This window comes from Gopherus flavomarginatus, chromosome 1, assembly GCF_025201925.1.
Source record: "Gopherus flavomarginatus isolate rGopFla2 chromosome 1, rGopFla2.mat.asm, whole genome shotgun sequence".
Taxonomy (NCBI): domain Eukaryota; kingdom Metazoa; phylum Chordata; order Testudines; family Testudinidae; genus Gopherus; species Gopherus flavomarginatus.
In genome coordinates, this window is record NC_066617.1 from 71,605,955 (window position 1) to 71,621,080 (window position 15,126).

General features: G+C 44.1%; 1 protein-coding gene across 5 annotated transcripts in view; it reads left to right on the forward strand.

Annotated features, from left to right (window-relative positions):
- Positions 1-916: 916 nt before the first annotated feature.
- Positions 917-15,126, forward strand: part of TBC1D15 (TBC1 domain family member 15) — an 85,687-nt gene continuing 71,477 nt past the window's right edge. For 3 of the 5 annotated variants that reach the window (XM_050935180.1, XM_050935170.1, XM_050935188.1), the window contains exon 1: positions 918-1,019. In XM_050935180.1, the coding sequence (XP_050791137.1) occupies positions 996-1,019 (24 nt within the window). In that variant the 5' untranslated portion in view covers positions 918-995. Of the gene's footprint in view, positions 1,020-9,313; positions 9,345-15,126 lie in introns of those variants that run through there. The other 2 variants (XM_050935151.1, XM_050935160.1) reach the window with 2 other exon arrangements.

A 15,126-nucleotide genomic window follows, 5' to 3' on the forward strand; every position in this document is an offset into this window, starting at 1 on the left:
ACTCTTGTGAGAAGCCCTAAGTAACAGTTGTTTAGATAGCTGCTTTGGCTTTCGCTCCTGAGCTTGTGCTTGGAGGTGCACTGCCCGCTGACTGAGGCTGTTGTTTGGAGGATGCCTCTCTAGCCCAGGTCCAACTGAGCTCTTATGGCCTCCTCCATGAGATGCTTCTTTAGTCGGAGCCATCGTCCCTCATGGGTTCAGGGAGGGAAGGACTGACAAATGCTGTATCTGACAGAGATGTGACCCTTCCCAAGGCAATAAAGGCAACACTGGAGCTCATCACCCTTGGAGAGAGAATGAAGGCAGGAAATTCAGTTCTTTAACCCTGGCTCTGGGCATGGTCTTTGCAGAGAAAAGCTCTGAGGGTGGAAGAACTAAATTACACTACCTAGACTAAACCTCACTACTACTACTAATGAAAGAAATGATTTAGGATATCTAGGTCATGAAGAATAAACACACAGGTCACTTCAGAGGCAGAGGATTCCCACTCAGGCCATGCAGCACTAGAAAGGAACCAGAGCAGCATCACTCTGCAGGGCCCCCATACTCCAGACGGGATAAACACCTAGTGTGTGAGGTAGGGAGGCAGAGACACGTGTATGCGGGGTTAGTGGTGGTGTGTGGGAGACAGGCAATGCTCCTGCACGTGGGATTGGGGTAGGGGGATCTCTTCACCACGGGGACATCTCCGGCGGCAGCGGCGGCACCGGCCGCGTCCCCACCCGCAGGCGGCCCAGCGCTGCCTCACCAGCGGCGGAAAGAGGAGCTCCGGCCGCGAGAGCGCGAGGTCACGACAACCTCTGGCTCCGGAACGCAACCCCGCCCCTCGTTCGCCATATCCGCGTTTCTCCGCGGCCACGAGGCGCGCTTTCCGGTGCGCATGCGCCGGCCGTTTGGCCCTGGGGCTCGCGAGAGGCGGGGTCCCGAGGTTGTTGTGGAGCGGTTGGAAGCACGTGAAGCGCGCAACGTCATCATAAACACTAGTAGAGAAAATGGCGGCTCCTGCCAGCAGCAAGGTAACGGGGGAAGGGGATGGCTGCTGCCCACCGGCTGGAGTGGGAGGCGCGGCCTGTGCTGACGGCAGCGCCCGGCCCGGCCCTGGTGCAGCCCCGTGTCTGTCTGTCTGTCCTAGGCTGGGGGTGGGGGAGCGAGGCCGGGCGCGGCGCGGTCCCTCGTACTGCTGGGGTGTATTGCTTCTTAGCCCCGGCGGGGTAGGGGGCGAGGGAGATCCCTTTTGCGGCTGCGGGGTGTGTGTGTCTCCCCAGGCCGTGGCGCCCAGTGGGTGGGGGGGATGGTTCCTGTAGCGCGGGGAGAGGCCGGGAACCCTGTGCTTGGTTCAGACGGACCCCTTAGTGGGGGAAAGGGAGGTGTATGGTGACAGCGACCTCCTTCGGGGCCCCCCCCTCCATCCGAGGAGCTGGTGACATCGGGTGCCTGGCCCCGACAAGCGGTGTCTGTCTTGCCCGGGCCCACCAGCCGCTCGTGCTGCAGTCCCAGCGTTTCCCCAGTGCTGGGGGCGGCGAGTTGTTGTTCGGCCTTTCGTTTGGCGGAGGCAGCTCAGCTCCAGTGTGTTTCCGTGGAGAATACCAGGCTGCTGCTCAGTTGGTGGCTGTTTAAAATCGTAGCGCTTTTGTGAAGAAGTGGCGTTGTCCCATTGTCCTTGGCCATGGTGTTTAGCAGCCACCTTCTTTGCCAGGGTGGGTTGGGTTTCAGTGGAGTGACATGCATCCGATGAAGTGAGTATTCATCCACAAAAGCTCATGTTCCAATACGTCTGTTAGTCTATAAGGTGCCACAGGACTCTTTGCTGCTTTTAGTGGAGTGACTGTATCTATCTTTTGATACTTTCGGATGTATGATCTGTGTGTTCATTGAACCTTTGATTCATGGTTGAGCCCTGCATGAGACTATTTTTTTTAGTTCCATCCCGCTCTGCAATTCCTACTTTCACCTGCTCCTGCATTGTTTCTTGCATTTTTATCCCACTCTCACCTGCAAAAACCTTAGTTCCTGCAAATCCCACAAGAGAGACAGATACCTCCATGCTACTAAAAAACAAACAAAAGAAAATAGTCAGTTAATATATTATATACATAATTAGAATTCAGACACAATTTTTATGTGTTAAACTGACGAGAGATTTAGTATTTTTCAGCAAATTACCACGGTCTGGTTGTGGTGGGTTTTTTTTGTTTGTTTGTTTGTTTTTTTTCTCACCTGATCCCACCTGCAACAAAGTACTTTTTACCTACTCTTGCTGTTATGGCAGCAAGTCCTGTGGGACCCACAGGATCCAAGTCCCATTGCAGAGCTCTAATTCCTTGATTGTCTTTGACTGTAGCACCATGATTTAACAAAGAGAAATTCTGGAATTTAACTCTAATGTGAATCTTGGTTTGCATTAATTTTTGAGGGGATTAAATAAAATTGGATCCAAGTTGTCCTTCAACAAGTTTTTTATTGTCAAACAAAAAATTCTGCTTATCACAATTCGTGTTCAGAATGATTTTTAAAAAACAAGTTACATTTGTATGTTCCACCCTTGAGAACCAGCTACTGGGGTGTGAACCTGAAAATCCTAGGTATGTTGGCTCACTGGTGCACATCACCAAAGTCTGAAAAGAAAGAATGGTGTCCTACTTCAGTCTCCTTGTAAATGTCAGAACATGGCAGTTTCAGTGGTATTGCTCTTAACTCAAGAGAACACACATAATTAGCGAAGTGTACCTTTCTCAGAGGGCATTGAGTAGTCCATCTAGCTGAGTGGAGTTAGAGGAAGAATTTAGTAAAGAGAGCTCCGTAATAGATTGCTGTCCTGGTGCTAGATAGAGGCTGCAAGGAAGCTAATGCAGGAGACCATTTTTCATTGTTAGTTACAAGTTGGATGAGGTGAACTGTCAGTTCACCCAGAATTGTTAAACTATCAATTTAAAAATATGTTGCAAACAAATTTATTTAATGCTAGACATTTTAGACTTGAATTTTTTAAGAAGCCTGTTTACTTGTTACTGAGTTTTGTTTACTACTTTGCATTTTTCATGAGTTGAACAAAAATCAACTAAGTCAGTTGTTTTTGCTTTTAATCAGTATAACTTTCAGATTCCTAGTGCTGCAATGTTTGTTTCAAAGGCTGCAGGTAATATTTGTTTTGAAGGAGCTATATTCATTGAAAAGTGTATTGGGTTGTTTTTACAAAAATTAAATTTTGGGTGAAATTTTAAATTGTGTCCATTACAGGCCAGCAATTTATTGGATGATCAACATTAGAGTCACTCTTCATTACTAGGTGTCTGTGCCTCTTCCCTTGAAATCCCCATCTTTCTTCTTTCCTTAATCAGGGACTTGATACATTATTTTGAAAACTTCAGCAATGAGAAGTTGAAATGGAAATTGGAACAGTGTTAGTGTAGGCTTCTGTAATGATGAGAAAAGTAGACACTGGTGTTATACAACACAAAAGTGTTCCCTTTTCATAACCTGAAGCCATAACAACAGACTAAAGCCTACTAGTGGATCTCAAAGTAATTTTTATCTTAAAAGGACAGTCTGTAGGCTTGACTGCTATTTTTTACTAACTTCTTTCATTTATTTTGAATACTGAAGGGAACTCTGTTTCGCAAGGCTAGATAAAATACTTACATTCTTTGCATAACTCATTTTTCACATTCTAGCTCATAAATGTCATAGATACAAGCTAAAACATGCAGAGTGCTGATCTTTCCAAGTAAATACAAACTCCCAAGTTGACGTGTGAGCTTGGAGAAAACTCTCTCCCCCTGCCAAGGACTTATCTACATTGTGATAAAGGTCCATGGATGTAAGTCATGGTTTATGCTAGTTTAAAGCATCTGCCCTCAGGGTTTGCACCAGAGCAGTTACCTCAGTATAACCATGTGTGACCAGGATCTCAGGGGGGTCAGGCTAAGATTGCTCAATTAGGGCAAATTGCGAAGAATGGGGCAGATAACCAGCAGTTTTGGGGAGTATTCTAATATTTAGATTCACCAAGCCAGCAACAAAACAGCTTCTGCAGTCAAGGCACTGACTTTCTCCCTACCTGTGGGGTGCTTGGCATGTAGGAGGTGCTGGGAAGGAGGGGGAGGAGTTGATCAGTGAGGCCATCAGCAGACGGGAGGCACTGGGGCGAGAGGGGAGCTTGGCTGCTGGTGGGTGCTAAGCGCCTGCTAATCTTTTTTCTGTGGGTGCTTCAGCCCTGGAGCACTCACCTATGTCTACAATACCTTACTGGTTACCCTGAAGCCAGAAATACAGTTCCGTTAAAGTAGCCCAGTCTTGAGCTCCCACCCAGACAGCCAAGTCAAATATGATGAAGATTACTGAAAATCTTGTTCATCATATAAAAATTTCTACTAATCCCAAAGGATTGAACACATTACCCACCAGATTAATGAATATCTCAGATCTTACCCCAATACACGCTTACAGCCAATTCTTATTAACTAAACTAAAATTTCATTAATTCTCCCCCTTTGCTTCCCGAGTTATCCAAGATCAGTGGTTCTCAACCCATGGCCCGCAGGTGGCCCAATTAGCACACAGCTGTGGCCCAGCTCAGCTGTGTGCTAAAGGCCATGGTCGTGCCTGGAGTCTCAGATTCCCAGCTGCCTGGGAGTACAGGTTCAGGCAGCCCTGCTGCCTAGTGCGGTGAGGTTGGCCTCCCACTGGCCCTGTGGGATCGGGAGTCCGGGGTTACCATCTGGCCCTGGAGGGTTGGGGGCCTGTGAGCAGCTGCACAGTGGGAGACTGGGGTGGGCAGCCAGTCTGCCCCACATGGCATGGATCCCGGGGTCCGGAGCAGCCATCCTGTCCCGTGAGCTCCAGGGTCCGGGACAGCTGCACAGCGGGGTCCCTGGGCGGGCAGCCGGCTGGCCCCGTGGGGTCCCGGGGCAGCTCTGAGAGCTCTGGAGTCTGGGGCAGCCTGCTGGCCCCATGAGCTCCAAAGGCCTGGGCAGCTGCACGGCAGGGGTCCTGGGGCACTGTCACTGCATGGCGAGGGTCCAGGGTCGGGGTCTGGGCTGCCAGTGCCCTGCTGCCCAGCCCCTACAGCCCAGGTAACACATTGTAGGCCGCATGTGTGGCCCACAATATGTAATAACTTGAGAACCACTACCCTAGATCCTAATTCTTTCACTTCTTTACTTTAATATTTATCTCTGTCCTATTGCAGTCCCTTCTTGAGGGCCTCAGTCACTCACTTTTTCCTCACTGGGTATTCCACTTTTACAACATGTCCAAGTCACGTTTGCTTTCTAGGTCCTATTTGTAATGGTCCTGCCTTTTGATCATACATTACTTCTGATAAACATGCAAAATGTTTCTTGATACTCATTGGAGTTTTGCTGACAGTCGAGGACAGTACATGGTTTTTGTTTTTCTGCTCTTTTCCCCCTTTCTACTTGGCTGTATGTTGTACCAGTCGTAAGGGCAACATCTTAGCTGTACTTATTCTTTTGTAGCTCTGTTTTCTGCATCATATGTTGCCTCTGTTATACAAGTCATGTTCCTGAGGGTATGTCTACATCTACAATTTTGCAGCGCTGGTTGTTACAGCTGTATTAGTACAGCTGTATAGGGCCAGCGCTGCAGAGTGGCCACACTTACAGCAACCAGCGCTGCAAGTGGTGTTAGATGTGGCCACACTGCAGCGCTGTTGGGCGGCTTCAAGGGGGGTTCGGGGAACGCGAGAGCAAACCGCGGGGAAGCAGGTCTCCTTCCCCAGTTTGCTCCAGTGTTCCCCGAACCCCCCTGCAAGCAGATCTCCTTCCCCACGGTGTGCTCTCACGTTCCCCGAACCCCCGAGCAAGCAGGTCTCCTTCCCCGCGGTTTGCTCTCGCGTTCCCCGAACCCCCCTGCAAACCGCGGGGAAGGAGACCCGCTTGGGGGGGGATTCGGAGAACACCGGAGCAAACCGCGGGGAAGGAGACCTGCTTGATTACCAGAGAGGCTTCCTCAGGTATGCTGGGATACCTGCTTATTCCACGGAGGTCAAGAAAAACGCTGGTAAGTGTCTACACTTGATTACCAGCGCTGGATCCTCTACACCCGAGACAAAATGGGAGTACGGCCAGCGCTGCAAACAGGGAGTTGCAGCGCTGGTGATGCCCTGCAGATGTGTACACCTCCTAAGTTGCAGCGCTGTAACCCCCTCACCAGCGCTGCAACTTTGTGATGTAGACAAGCCCTGAGATGTTACATGACAGCTAAGATTTTGCCATAGTTTGTTCCTGCACTCTTTGATTGTGTTCTTTGCTGTTACCACACCTCCCATAATACCTTTGAACAGCCCTATTTTTCTCTTTTAATAATGATTATTCTGTTCTCTGTATGGCCAATTTGTAGTATTAACTTAATTTGTTTTCATTTATTATGGTTCATGATTCAGATTCTTTTTCAAATAATGATCGCCTACAGTAAAACACTTGTGAGCTTCAGTTCTCTGCCCTTTATTGCAGTCACTATGTTTTTCTGTGCCTAGTGTAAGACCAGGCCATAGAAATGTTTAAGTACTAACAAAACAGTTACTTATTTTATATTTCAACTAGCTGGAATAGTTGCAACTTTAACCATGGATCTATCACAAATCTGTTCAGTTCTAATGACAGCTTTTGTGATGCCAAACCAAACCATGCAAAAGAATGCCCATATCTGACTTAAATAAACGAAAAAACCCCCAACTCAATAAGAACTTCTGTTGCATAAATGCTCACAGTAAAAGTTGCTTATTACTACCTGAGGCTCTTACCCTGTCTGTGCTTAAGAGACTTGTTTTTTAGTTTAAATACCACTGTTATGTATGTATAATTATGTATGTTATGTATAATTAAGTAGCTGTAACACTTATTCTAATAGCTCAAGACATTTTCAATGAACCTATGGCAGGACTTGAAAAATTTGCTTATTGCCATCAAGTAGGAAACCTTTCCAGTGTGTGTGGTTCCCATTGTTTCCAGCTCTGGCAAGCCTGACAGTATTTGGTAGATTTTTACTTAAAGCCCCAACTCCTGGAATGAAATGAGAATTCCACTTTAAAAAGAGCTGATTTTTCTAGTCTTTATCATTGTCGTGAAAGAGCTCGAAGATGTGAGCCCTAAATGCGCCAAAAGCAGAATGCACATAAAAACTCTATTTATTTTGTTAAAAGCTTCTGAACTCTAAGCCATCTCATGATCTTTTGGGGGGGCCTGATTCATGTTTTTTGAATGCTTATGGTTGATTAGCAGTGTCAGAATCCAAACCCCTCAATTTCTACAGAATTTAAGCTTTAATTTAAAAATACTGTTTGAAAGATAAGCTTCCAAATATGAGCTGTTGCACTGCTTTTTATCTTAATTCTTCAGCCTCAGTTCTTCCTGAGCCCACAACTCCTAGGAAAAACCTTGCAATAGTGAGATTTTGATGACTGCTAGCACTGCTTCATCATTTACTAGGTTATTGTACCATGGAATACCTAGCTAGGATTGATTCAGTGTGACCTTTATATCCATTATAGTTGATAAAACAGAAGTACCTTGTCTCCACTCCTTCCCAGACTTGTATTATCCATGTGTGACTACTTCTTGAGTTGGGTTTTTTTGGTTTATTTAAGTCAGATATGGGCATTCTTTTGCATGGTTTGGTTTGGCGTCACAAAAGCTGTCATTAGAACTGAACAGATTTGTGATAGACCCATGGTTAAAGTTGCAACTATTCCAGCTAGTTGAAATATAAAATAAGTAACTGTTTTGTTAGTACTTAAACATTTCTATGGCCTGTTCTACATTACACAATTATGTCTATGTAAGGCAGCTTACGTTGGCCTAATTATGTCTCTGTCTACAGTACAGCCTTATCCTGCCAATGTAAGTGCTGTACTACATGGACATAATAACTCCACCTCCATGAGAGGCCTGGGGATTATGGAAGTGTAGTTAGCAGGATGCAGTGTCTGTGCTCTGCATTACTTATATCAGCTGTTAGCTTTCTCCAGTGGAGCCATGAAATTGACAAGCAAGTCAGGCAGCTAAAGCCCAGCTCCCCCTGCTTCACTTTAGAGCTGGGGCAAGAATGGACCCTGCTCCCAGCTGGGAACTTTGGCTGTCTTGTCATTTTCACAGCTCCATGCTGGAGCTGCATAGCTCATGATTGGGAGCAGGTGGGAGCTGAGGTGGACAAGAACACTGAGCAGCTGGACTCTGCTTCCCAGGGATGGGAAGCCCAGGGGAACTGGGAGGTGGGGAACCCCGGGAGGCCCGCCGGAAGCCCAGTAGCCTGTGGAGCAGCGAGGCTCCTGGCAGGGAGCTGCCAGCAGAGCTGAGAGATGGGGCTCTCAGCTCCCCGCACTGCCTCTCTTAGGTTGGTGGAAGCGCTCCTGGTCAGGACGCACACCACCGACCCAAGAAGGGTGATATGGACGTGCACCACTGCAGTAATTACTGTAGTGTCTGCAAGTTGACCTAATACAGGCTAATTTAAGTTTTTAGCGTACACATACCCTAAGTATTTTCAGTATATAGGTACATTTTCAGGGCATAGACAGTTACCACTCACAGTGTTTTGCTAAGCTAACTTATGATATGCATGTTATTCCAAACTGTAAACTTCATAATCTTTAAAAGCCTGCACTTTTATCATGATCCGTATAACTACCTCTGTTTCCTCCTTTCCCATAATTTAAAAAATTGCCATAGTGGTATGTTTTTTGTGATAACCCTCATGGTTCAGACATAAAAGGAAGGAAAGCTGGTGCTTACACGGTGTCTTCTTTACTTAGCATACTCCTATTCACAATTTGACCCATCCAAGGAATTAAAGAAGAGCACCAGATACGGAAAAAACATTGACAGTTAGTGGATAGTTTCCATTCTTGGAATACTAATGAGGGAAACATTTTCCTCTCTGGCCTGTTGTGCTTGGAACTAGTTATGTAACATAGCCTTATTACAATCAATTGCTCTACTTCTGTTTCAGTACAATGTAACATAACTTTTAAAGTTACTAATCATCATATGCTGATATACAGTCGAAGAATAAATTCATAGTTTTCTTAAGCCTTTTCAAATATCTTAATTTGCTGTTCAAAAAGTGACCTGTGTGTTCCAGCATCTCAGTTGGATAGCAACCGTATTACATTAATGTCTGTGACTTTCACACCAACATATTAACATTCTGATAATTTGCAATAGTTAAGATAACTGCTGATGGCCTTTTTATATTTTCTTGGAAACTATGAAATGATCTAAAATTAGATAATCTGGTAAAGATTCTGACCCAGTTCAATGAACAATTTGTACTTCCAGCAACTGAAGGAAAAATCTCGGAGGACTAAGAAAGTGTTTATGAAGGTGAGGAGACCACACTTGCGTATGGCAACAGCCTATCTACGTGCACCACATTTTATGCTTTTGCTATGTAAGGGTGTTTAGATTTGGCTAAGGCTTAGGACTACTCAGAAGTTTAAGGGGGCCCAGGACAAAATGGAGAAGAAAGCGTTTGAAGAACGCTGTTGAAAACTTTAAAACTGATTTGTTATCACCAAAGGCAAATCACGTCTTGTTTATCTTTTTTGCTTTTTTATAACACACTATTGTAATTTATACTCTTTGCAAGATTGTCCTCTGACAGCATCACTAAGGCTGATATGTGATCTTAGCTCATGATTAAGGTTACAATTTAGTCACGGAGGTCATGGCTTCTGTGACTTTAAGGAAACTTACTTCTTTGGCATCAGCCCCCACAGCAGAGGCAGGGGCCAGAACTTGGGCTGTCAGTCCCTCTCCACTCCTGCAGGGTTTCTGCTTCAGCCCTTTTCCCTGCCTGCCTGTTATTTTTAGTAAAAGTCAGGGACAGGTCATGGACATCTATGAAATTTTGTTTATTGCCTTTGACCTGTCCCTGATTTTTACTAAAAATAACCATGACAAAATCTTAACCTTATCCATGGTAGATTGGGAGCAGGTTTTTTTTTTAATTTGTCAGGGCTAACTTGCTAAAGGAGCATTTCCTTTTTGGAAACTGAAATAGGTATCAAGATCAAAGTCCTTAGATCAAAGTCCTGGTCTGCAGGAAAACATTCTGTAGTCCTTGTTTGTAAATCTTGTATAACAGCTTAATTGAAGTAATTTTTCTGAACTGTGTGTGTGTGTGTGTGTGTGTGTGTGTGTGTGTGTGTGTGTGTGTCAGTTTGTTTAGAAGGTGAATTTCTTCAGCAAAATCCTCTATCAAATCTCTTGGGTAACATTTTAATTGTTCTTGAGCTGATGTTAGCGTTGTTTGTAGTCAGGTTCCAAATAAATGAAACAATGCTTTTTGATTTTGTTTAGCTGTTTCAGATTTTCTTGTGATTTCCCTGATAAGAATGTCTGTAGCAGCATAAAGTCAACCTTGAACTTGGTTTCTTGGTTTTCTTGGTAATATGTGGTGATCCTGTCTTTGTTGTAGAATGTCTTCCTCTTTCTGCCCCTGTTCTTCTGACCCAGGCCAGCTGCTACAAGTTTGAACTTCTCAAGATTCAGAGGCCAAGATTCTTGAAGGTGCACCATTTCACTTGCAGGTGATTTCATCAGCCTTGATTCTTCACCAAATGTAAGCTCTGAGTCTTGAAGTAACATCTTACGTTGTTGATGGCTTGCAGGGTTTTAAGCCAGTAAAATGAATTTGAAATATTTTAACCAAACAAATATTCTACTTTATTGTATACGTCCACAGACAAATCAACTTGGTTCTTTGGATTCACCAAAACTTGTAGAACTTCTCTCGATTGCTTTGATAGTGATTTCACTGCTTCAGTTTTTCAGTACCACTTAGTGTGCAACAAAATGTTTGCAGATTTCTGTAGAACTTTTAATCAGGCAGGGCTGGAATTGAACAAGTTGCAGAGTTTGAGTGTTTCCAAAGAAACTCTTTATGTCCGCACTTAGGTCTGCTGCATGCACACCACAAAGACTCGACTCAGACTGTATGCAGTATGTGGTGAGTAGTTTGCCTGAAGATTCTTCTGTAAAATCCTCCTTCAGAAATTCCAGCCATGTTTGACCCATTGTCCTGTCCTTGACCTCTACAGTTTTGAAGGCTGATACCACTCTTTTCAAGCATTCTGCATATTGGCTCTGCAGTGTCGTCCCCCTGCCCCTTCCCCCCCCCCCCCCAAGTCCTCAGACATCAAACAGCACTCTTTAATTTCCCATACATTATTTTGAGTTTGAATGTATCACAAAACAAAAATAATTTGCTCTCTATAGGGAGCATTTGGTTTTCTGTCAACAGTCATATCATAGTAGAATGCTTTCTGTACATTTTGCATAAGTGTTTAGGACTCGGTTTTAGCTATCTTCTGTGAACTCCGTTCTGATACCTCAGGCAACTGTAAAGTACAAAAAAAAAGGTTGTTCCCTTGGTCCCCTGTTTTGCTGTTAGATCTGCAAAATGAAACCAGCTAAACCCAATATGACATCTAAGATGCATATAAATATTTCATGCCATTTTATGGTTTCTTCCTCAACTTGTTTTTGAAGAGCATCATCAATTCCAGTGTGGTTCTTCAAACTTTTTTCCAGTCAAAGTAGAGTGAAAAATGGACAGAACTGTGCTCCTGGCTTTCAAACATGGTTACTTTTGAGTTCATCAGACATGCCAAGCACTGATAACTTTTGTTGCAACTGTTTACTGCATCCATCAAAAAGACAAGGAAAGCGGATCAGTTGTTGAGCATGCTGACCTCCATACAAGCCAATTTCTGGACACTTTTTTTTTTTTTTTCTTTCAGCAAGGTCTTCAAAAATGTTTACTGGAAAAGTATTCAACAGGAATCTCATGGAAAAGAGGCTGAGTTCTTAGGAACCTTATTCAGTAGAATCAAATCTTTGTCTGCATTTCTTAGCTGTTTCTGTGTATCTGGATCACTGCTAGCCAGCTTTTTGGTAGTTTCACTCTTCAGTTCTTTATCCAAAATTATCAGGACTGATATCTTTGTTCTCAGTATTCCAAACAAGAATTTCTTGCTTGTGAGATCCTCCTTCTGAATCTACTGGATATTGATAGGCATCTTTTGTCATCTTCTTCACCTCCAGACAAGCTTCTCTTTCTTTCTGCTTCATTTTCAAGTAGTATTTCCATTTGCTTTCATTTAGTTTCTCCTGACAGATATCACCTTCTTCCAGACATATCTTTCCTATTCGAGTGTCACGCTCAAAAAGAAAACAGTTCTGTTACGTCATCTGCCTTTTCATCTCAGCTTTTATTCAGTACAGTACTGAAATAAAAACAGAATACATTTTTTTTTCTAAAGGTAAAATGGACTGCAGAGGAAGTGTGTACCATGCTAGTCATAAAAGTAGGACATAAAATCCTATTAATGTGAGAGTCTGTCCATTTTCAGAAACTATATATGTAAAACAGAGTATTACAACCTTTTTGTAGTAGTTCAAGATGATATTTAATACGGTGTCTGTGTAGAGTACCTAGTATAGTGAAGCCTCAATCCTGTGATCTAGAAGAAGCTGCGCTACAAATTTAATAATGAGACTTTTGATGATATATTAACTTCAGAGCTTTACTTTTAAAAGACAAGGCAAAGTAGATGAAAGGTATGTCTACACTGCAGTGTCAAACCCAGAATTATCAGGATTTGAGTCCATGTACTCTGCATTTGTAATGCGAGGGCTTGAGCATCCACACTTATTGGTGACACTCTCGATTTAGAATTTCTGGCTCAGGCCCCAAAGCCTGGCTCCAGCATCCATGCAGCAATACGCAGAAGGATTCCAGATACTCCAGAGGACTTAGCCCAAGCCCAAAGAACTCTTCAGAGTGGTGAGGAACCCAAGGCAGGGAAATGCATAAAGGAGTGCTGATTATTTTGTATAGATGTGTATATTTCTCATGCTATCTAAGTAAACAGTGGTGTTTTAGAATCCTGCACAAATTCTATCTGGCTTTCATGATCAGGTGCCATTGAAACCAGAAAGCCAGGTTTGGCAAGCCCGTCAACTGACTGCCTATTATTTGATCACAGTCAAACCCTGAACAGTGGCTAGATGTAGCTGTTTAAGTACTCAGAAGGAGTAAAAAATGTCAGCAGCAAAATTTCTAGAGAAATACATGCATGTGCATGTCCAGGCAAGTATAGTCACAAAATCATTCACAAGCAGCTCAATAATATTGTTAAAAATCCATTCCATGCTCTTTTTTACTACTGTAGCACACCAGAAGCAACTACTACAGTAGTACACTGCCATCATCAGGAGGGTGCCCTCCACTCATTGGGAAGGAAACTGCAGCCCTCTGCTCATTGGGAAGGCTCTGTACACTGCAGCCTACGGTGGCTTGGGTTGGTTAATTTCAGGTGAGCCTCCTTTTCTTGCCAGCCTGGATTTGAGCAGACAGATTAGTGAAATGGAGAGCCCAGAGCCAGAGGGAAGAGGGCATGCACTTGACCTGAGCTCAGTGCTGCAGGGAGCCAAGAAAGCAGGGCCACCCAGAGGAGGGGGGGGTAAGTGGGGCAATTTGCCCGGACCCTAGCCCGGTGGCGATCCGGGTCTTTGACCGACATTTTGGCTACGGGAGGGCCCTTCAGTGCTGCTGAAGACACAGAACAACTGAAGGGCCCTCTGCCGCCGAAATGGCCTGCGAGCCCTGGCCTGGCGACAGTCTGGGTCTTCGGCGTCATTTCGTCGGCAGAGGGCCCTTCAGTGCTGCCAAAGATAAGGCACGACTGAACAGCTGCCCGTCGCCGAAATGCTGCCGAAGACCTGGACCGCTGTCGAGTGAGTACAAGTGCTGCAGCTCCCCCACTTTGCCTCAGGCCCCCTGAATCCTCTTGGCGGCCCTGCAAGAACGTAGGTTTAAAAATAAAAATCAGCTATCCAGACCCCTTCCCCCCCACACTTCTAGGATTTGATTTCTGAAAACAGCTGAGCAGCTAACCCAAAGCCAAGCCATGGGAAAGAGTAAAGGGGAGCTGAAATCAAGCTAGTTCTACCTTTTGGTCCTGTACTAAGGGCTTCATCCCTGGTGACCTCTGTCTCATCCCACCACAACTTTCATCCATGCAGCTCTCTTCCCTAGCTAACCTGCCTGCCCCACCCTGCCCACTTCATTAGCCATTTTTTCCCTGCATCACAGTGTGTGCTACCTACTATGGAGCAGCAAAAAATAACACATTTGAGTAAAATAAGCCTTGGCTAATGTGCTGCTCTCTCCAAAGTACTCCTGGTTTTAGCAAAGTATTTAATTAGTCTCCACAGACTTCTTTTCCTTGCCTGCAGATTATAGTGATCTCAGGCCAAGAAGCCCTGGAATGTGATTTCTTCTGAGGACATTTACAGCTGAGATGTAATGACATTGACTTGGTGTGCAAAAGAATGTAGTAAGAAGAGCCTGGAATGGATTTTATTAACACTACTGAGCTGCTTGTGAATAATTTTTTGACTATACATATTGGTGACTTCTTTCTCTAAATGTCACTGTAATTGGCAGTGAAAGTTGTAGAATTGTCTCTGGTCACTTTGACACTTGTTTTCTCATTAGGGAAACCAAAAGGTCACTAAATCTAGTGACAAAAGTAGCTAAATTGGCAACAACTTTTTGAAAGCAATTAAGCTGGTTAAAGGGTATTGGTATTTTAGCACACTTACAAAAGGCTGAGCTAGTTAGAAGAGAAGATTATTACATTTTATTTTCAGAAGTGTACATTTCTCCATTTTGAACATGCATGCTGTTTTATATTTGAGGAACAAATATGTCCACAAAATGAATCACATAATGTTGTATGTTTCACTTTTCAAAACCTTAGTATTGAGCATCTGGGTTTTTTCATTCGGTTTCCCTCCCCTCCTCCCCCACCCCCAGCCAAATGAGCGGGTTTGTTCAGGTTCCCAACGACCCTGGTTTTCATTTCCTTTGGTAGACTTTTGATTAAGGTTATGTAAATCAAGCAGCACAGGAGATTATGCTGAATCTTGGCAGAGGAGAACACTGTTTAGATTTTTGCAAATTAATTTTTATATAAGGGAAAATATAATCTCACTGAGAAGATATAGTTTACACAGTAAGTATGTCTTTAACTTTTGGTGTGCTTAAATTTACATCATATAGATAGTCAAATAATAAGAGACATTCAAAGATCAC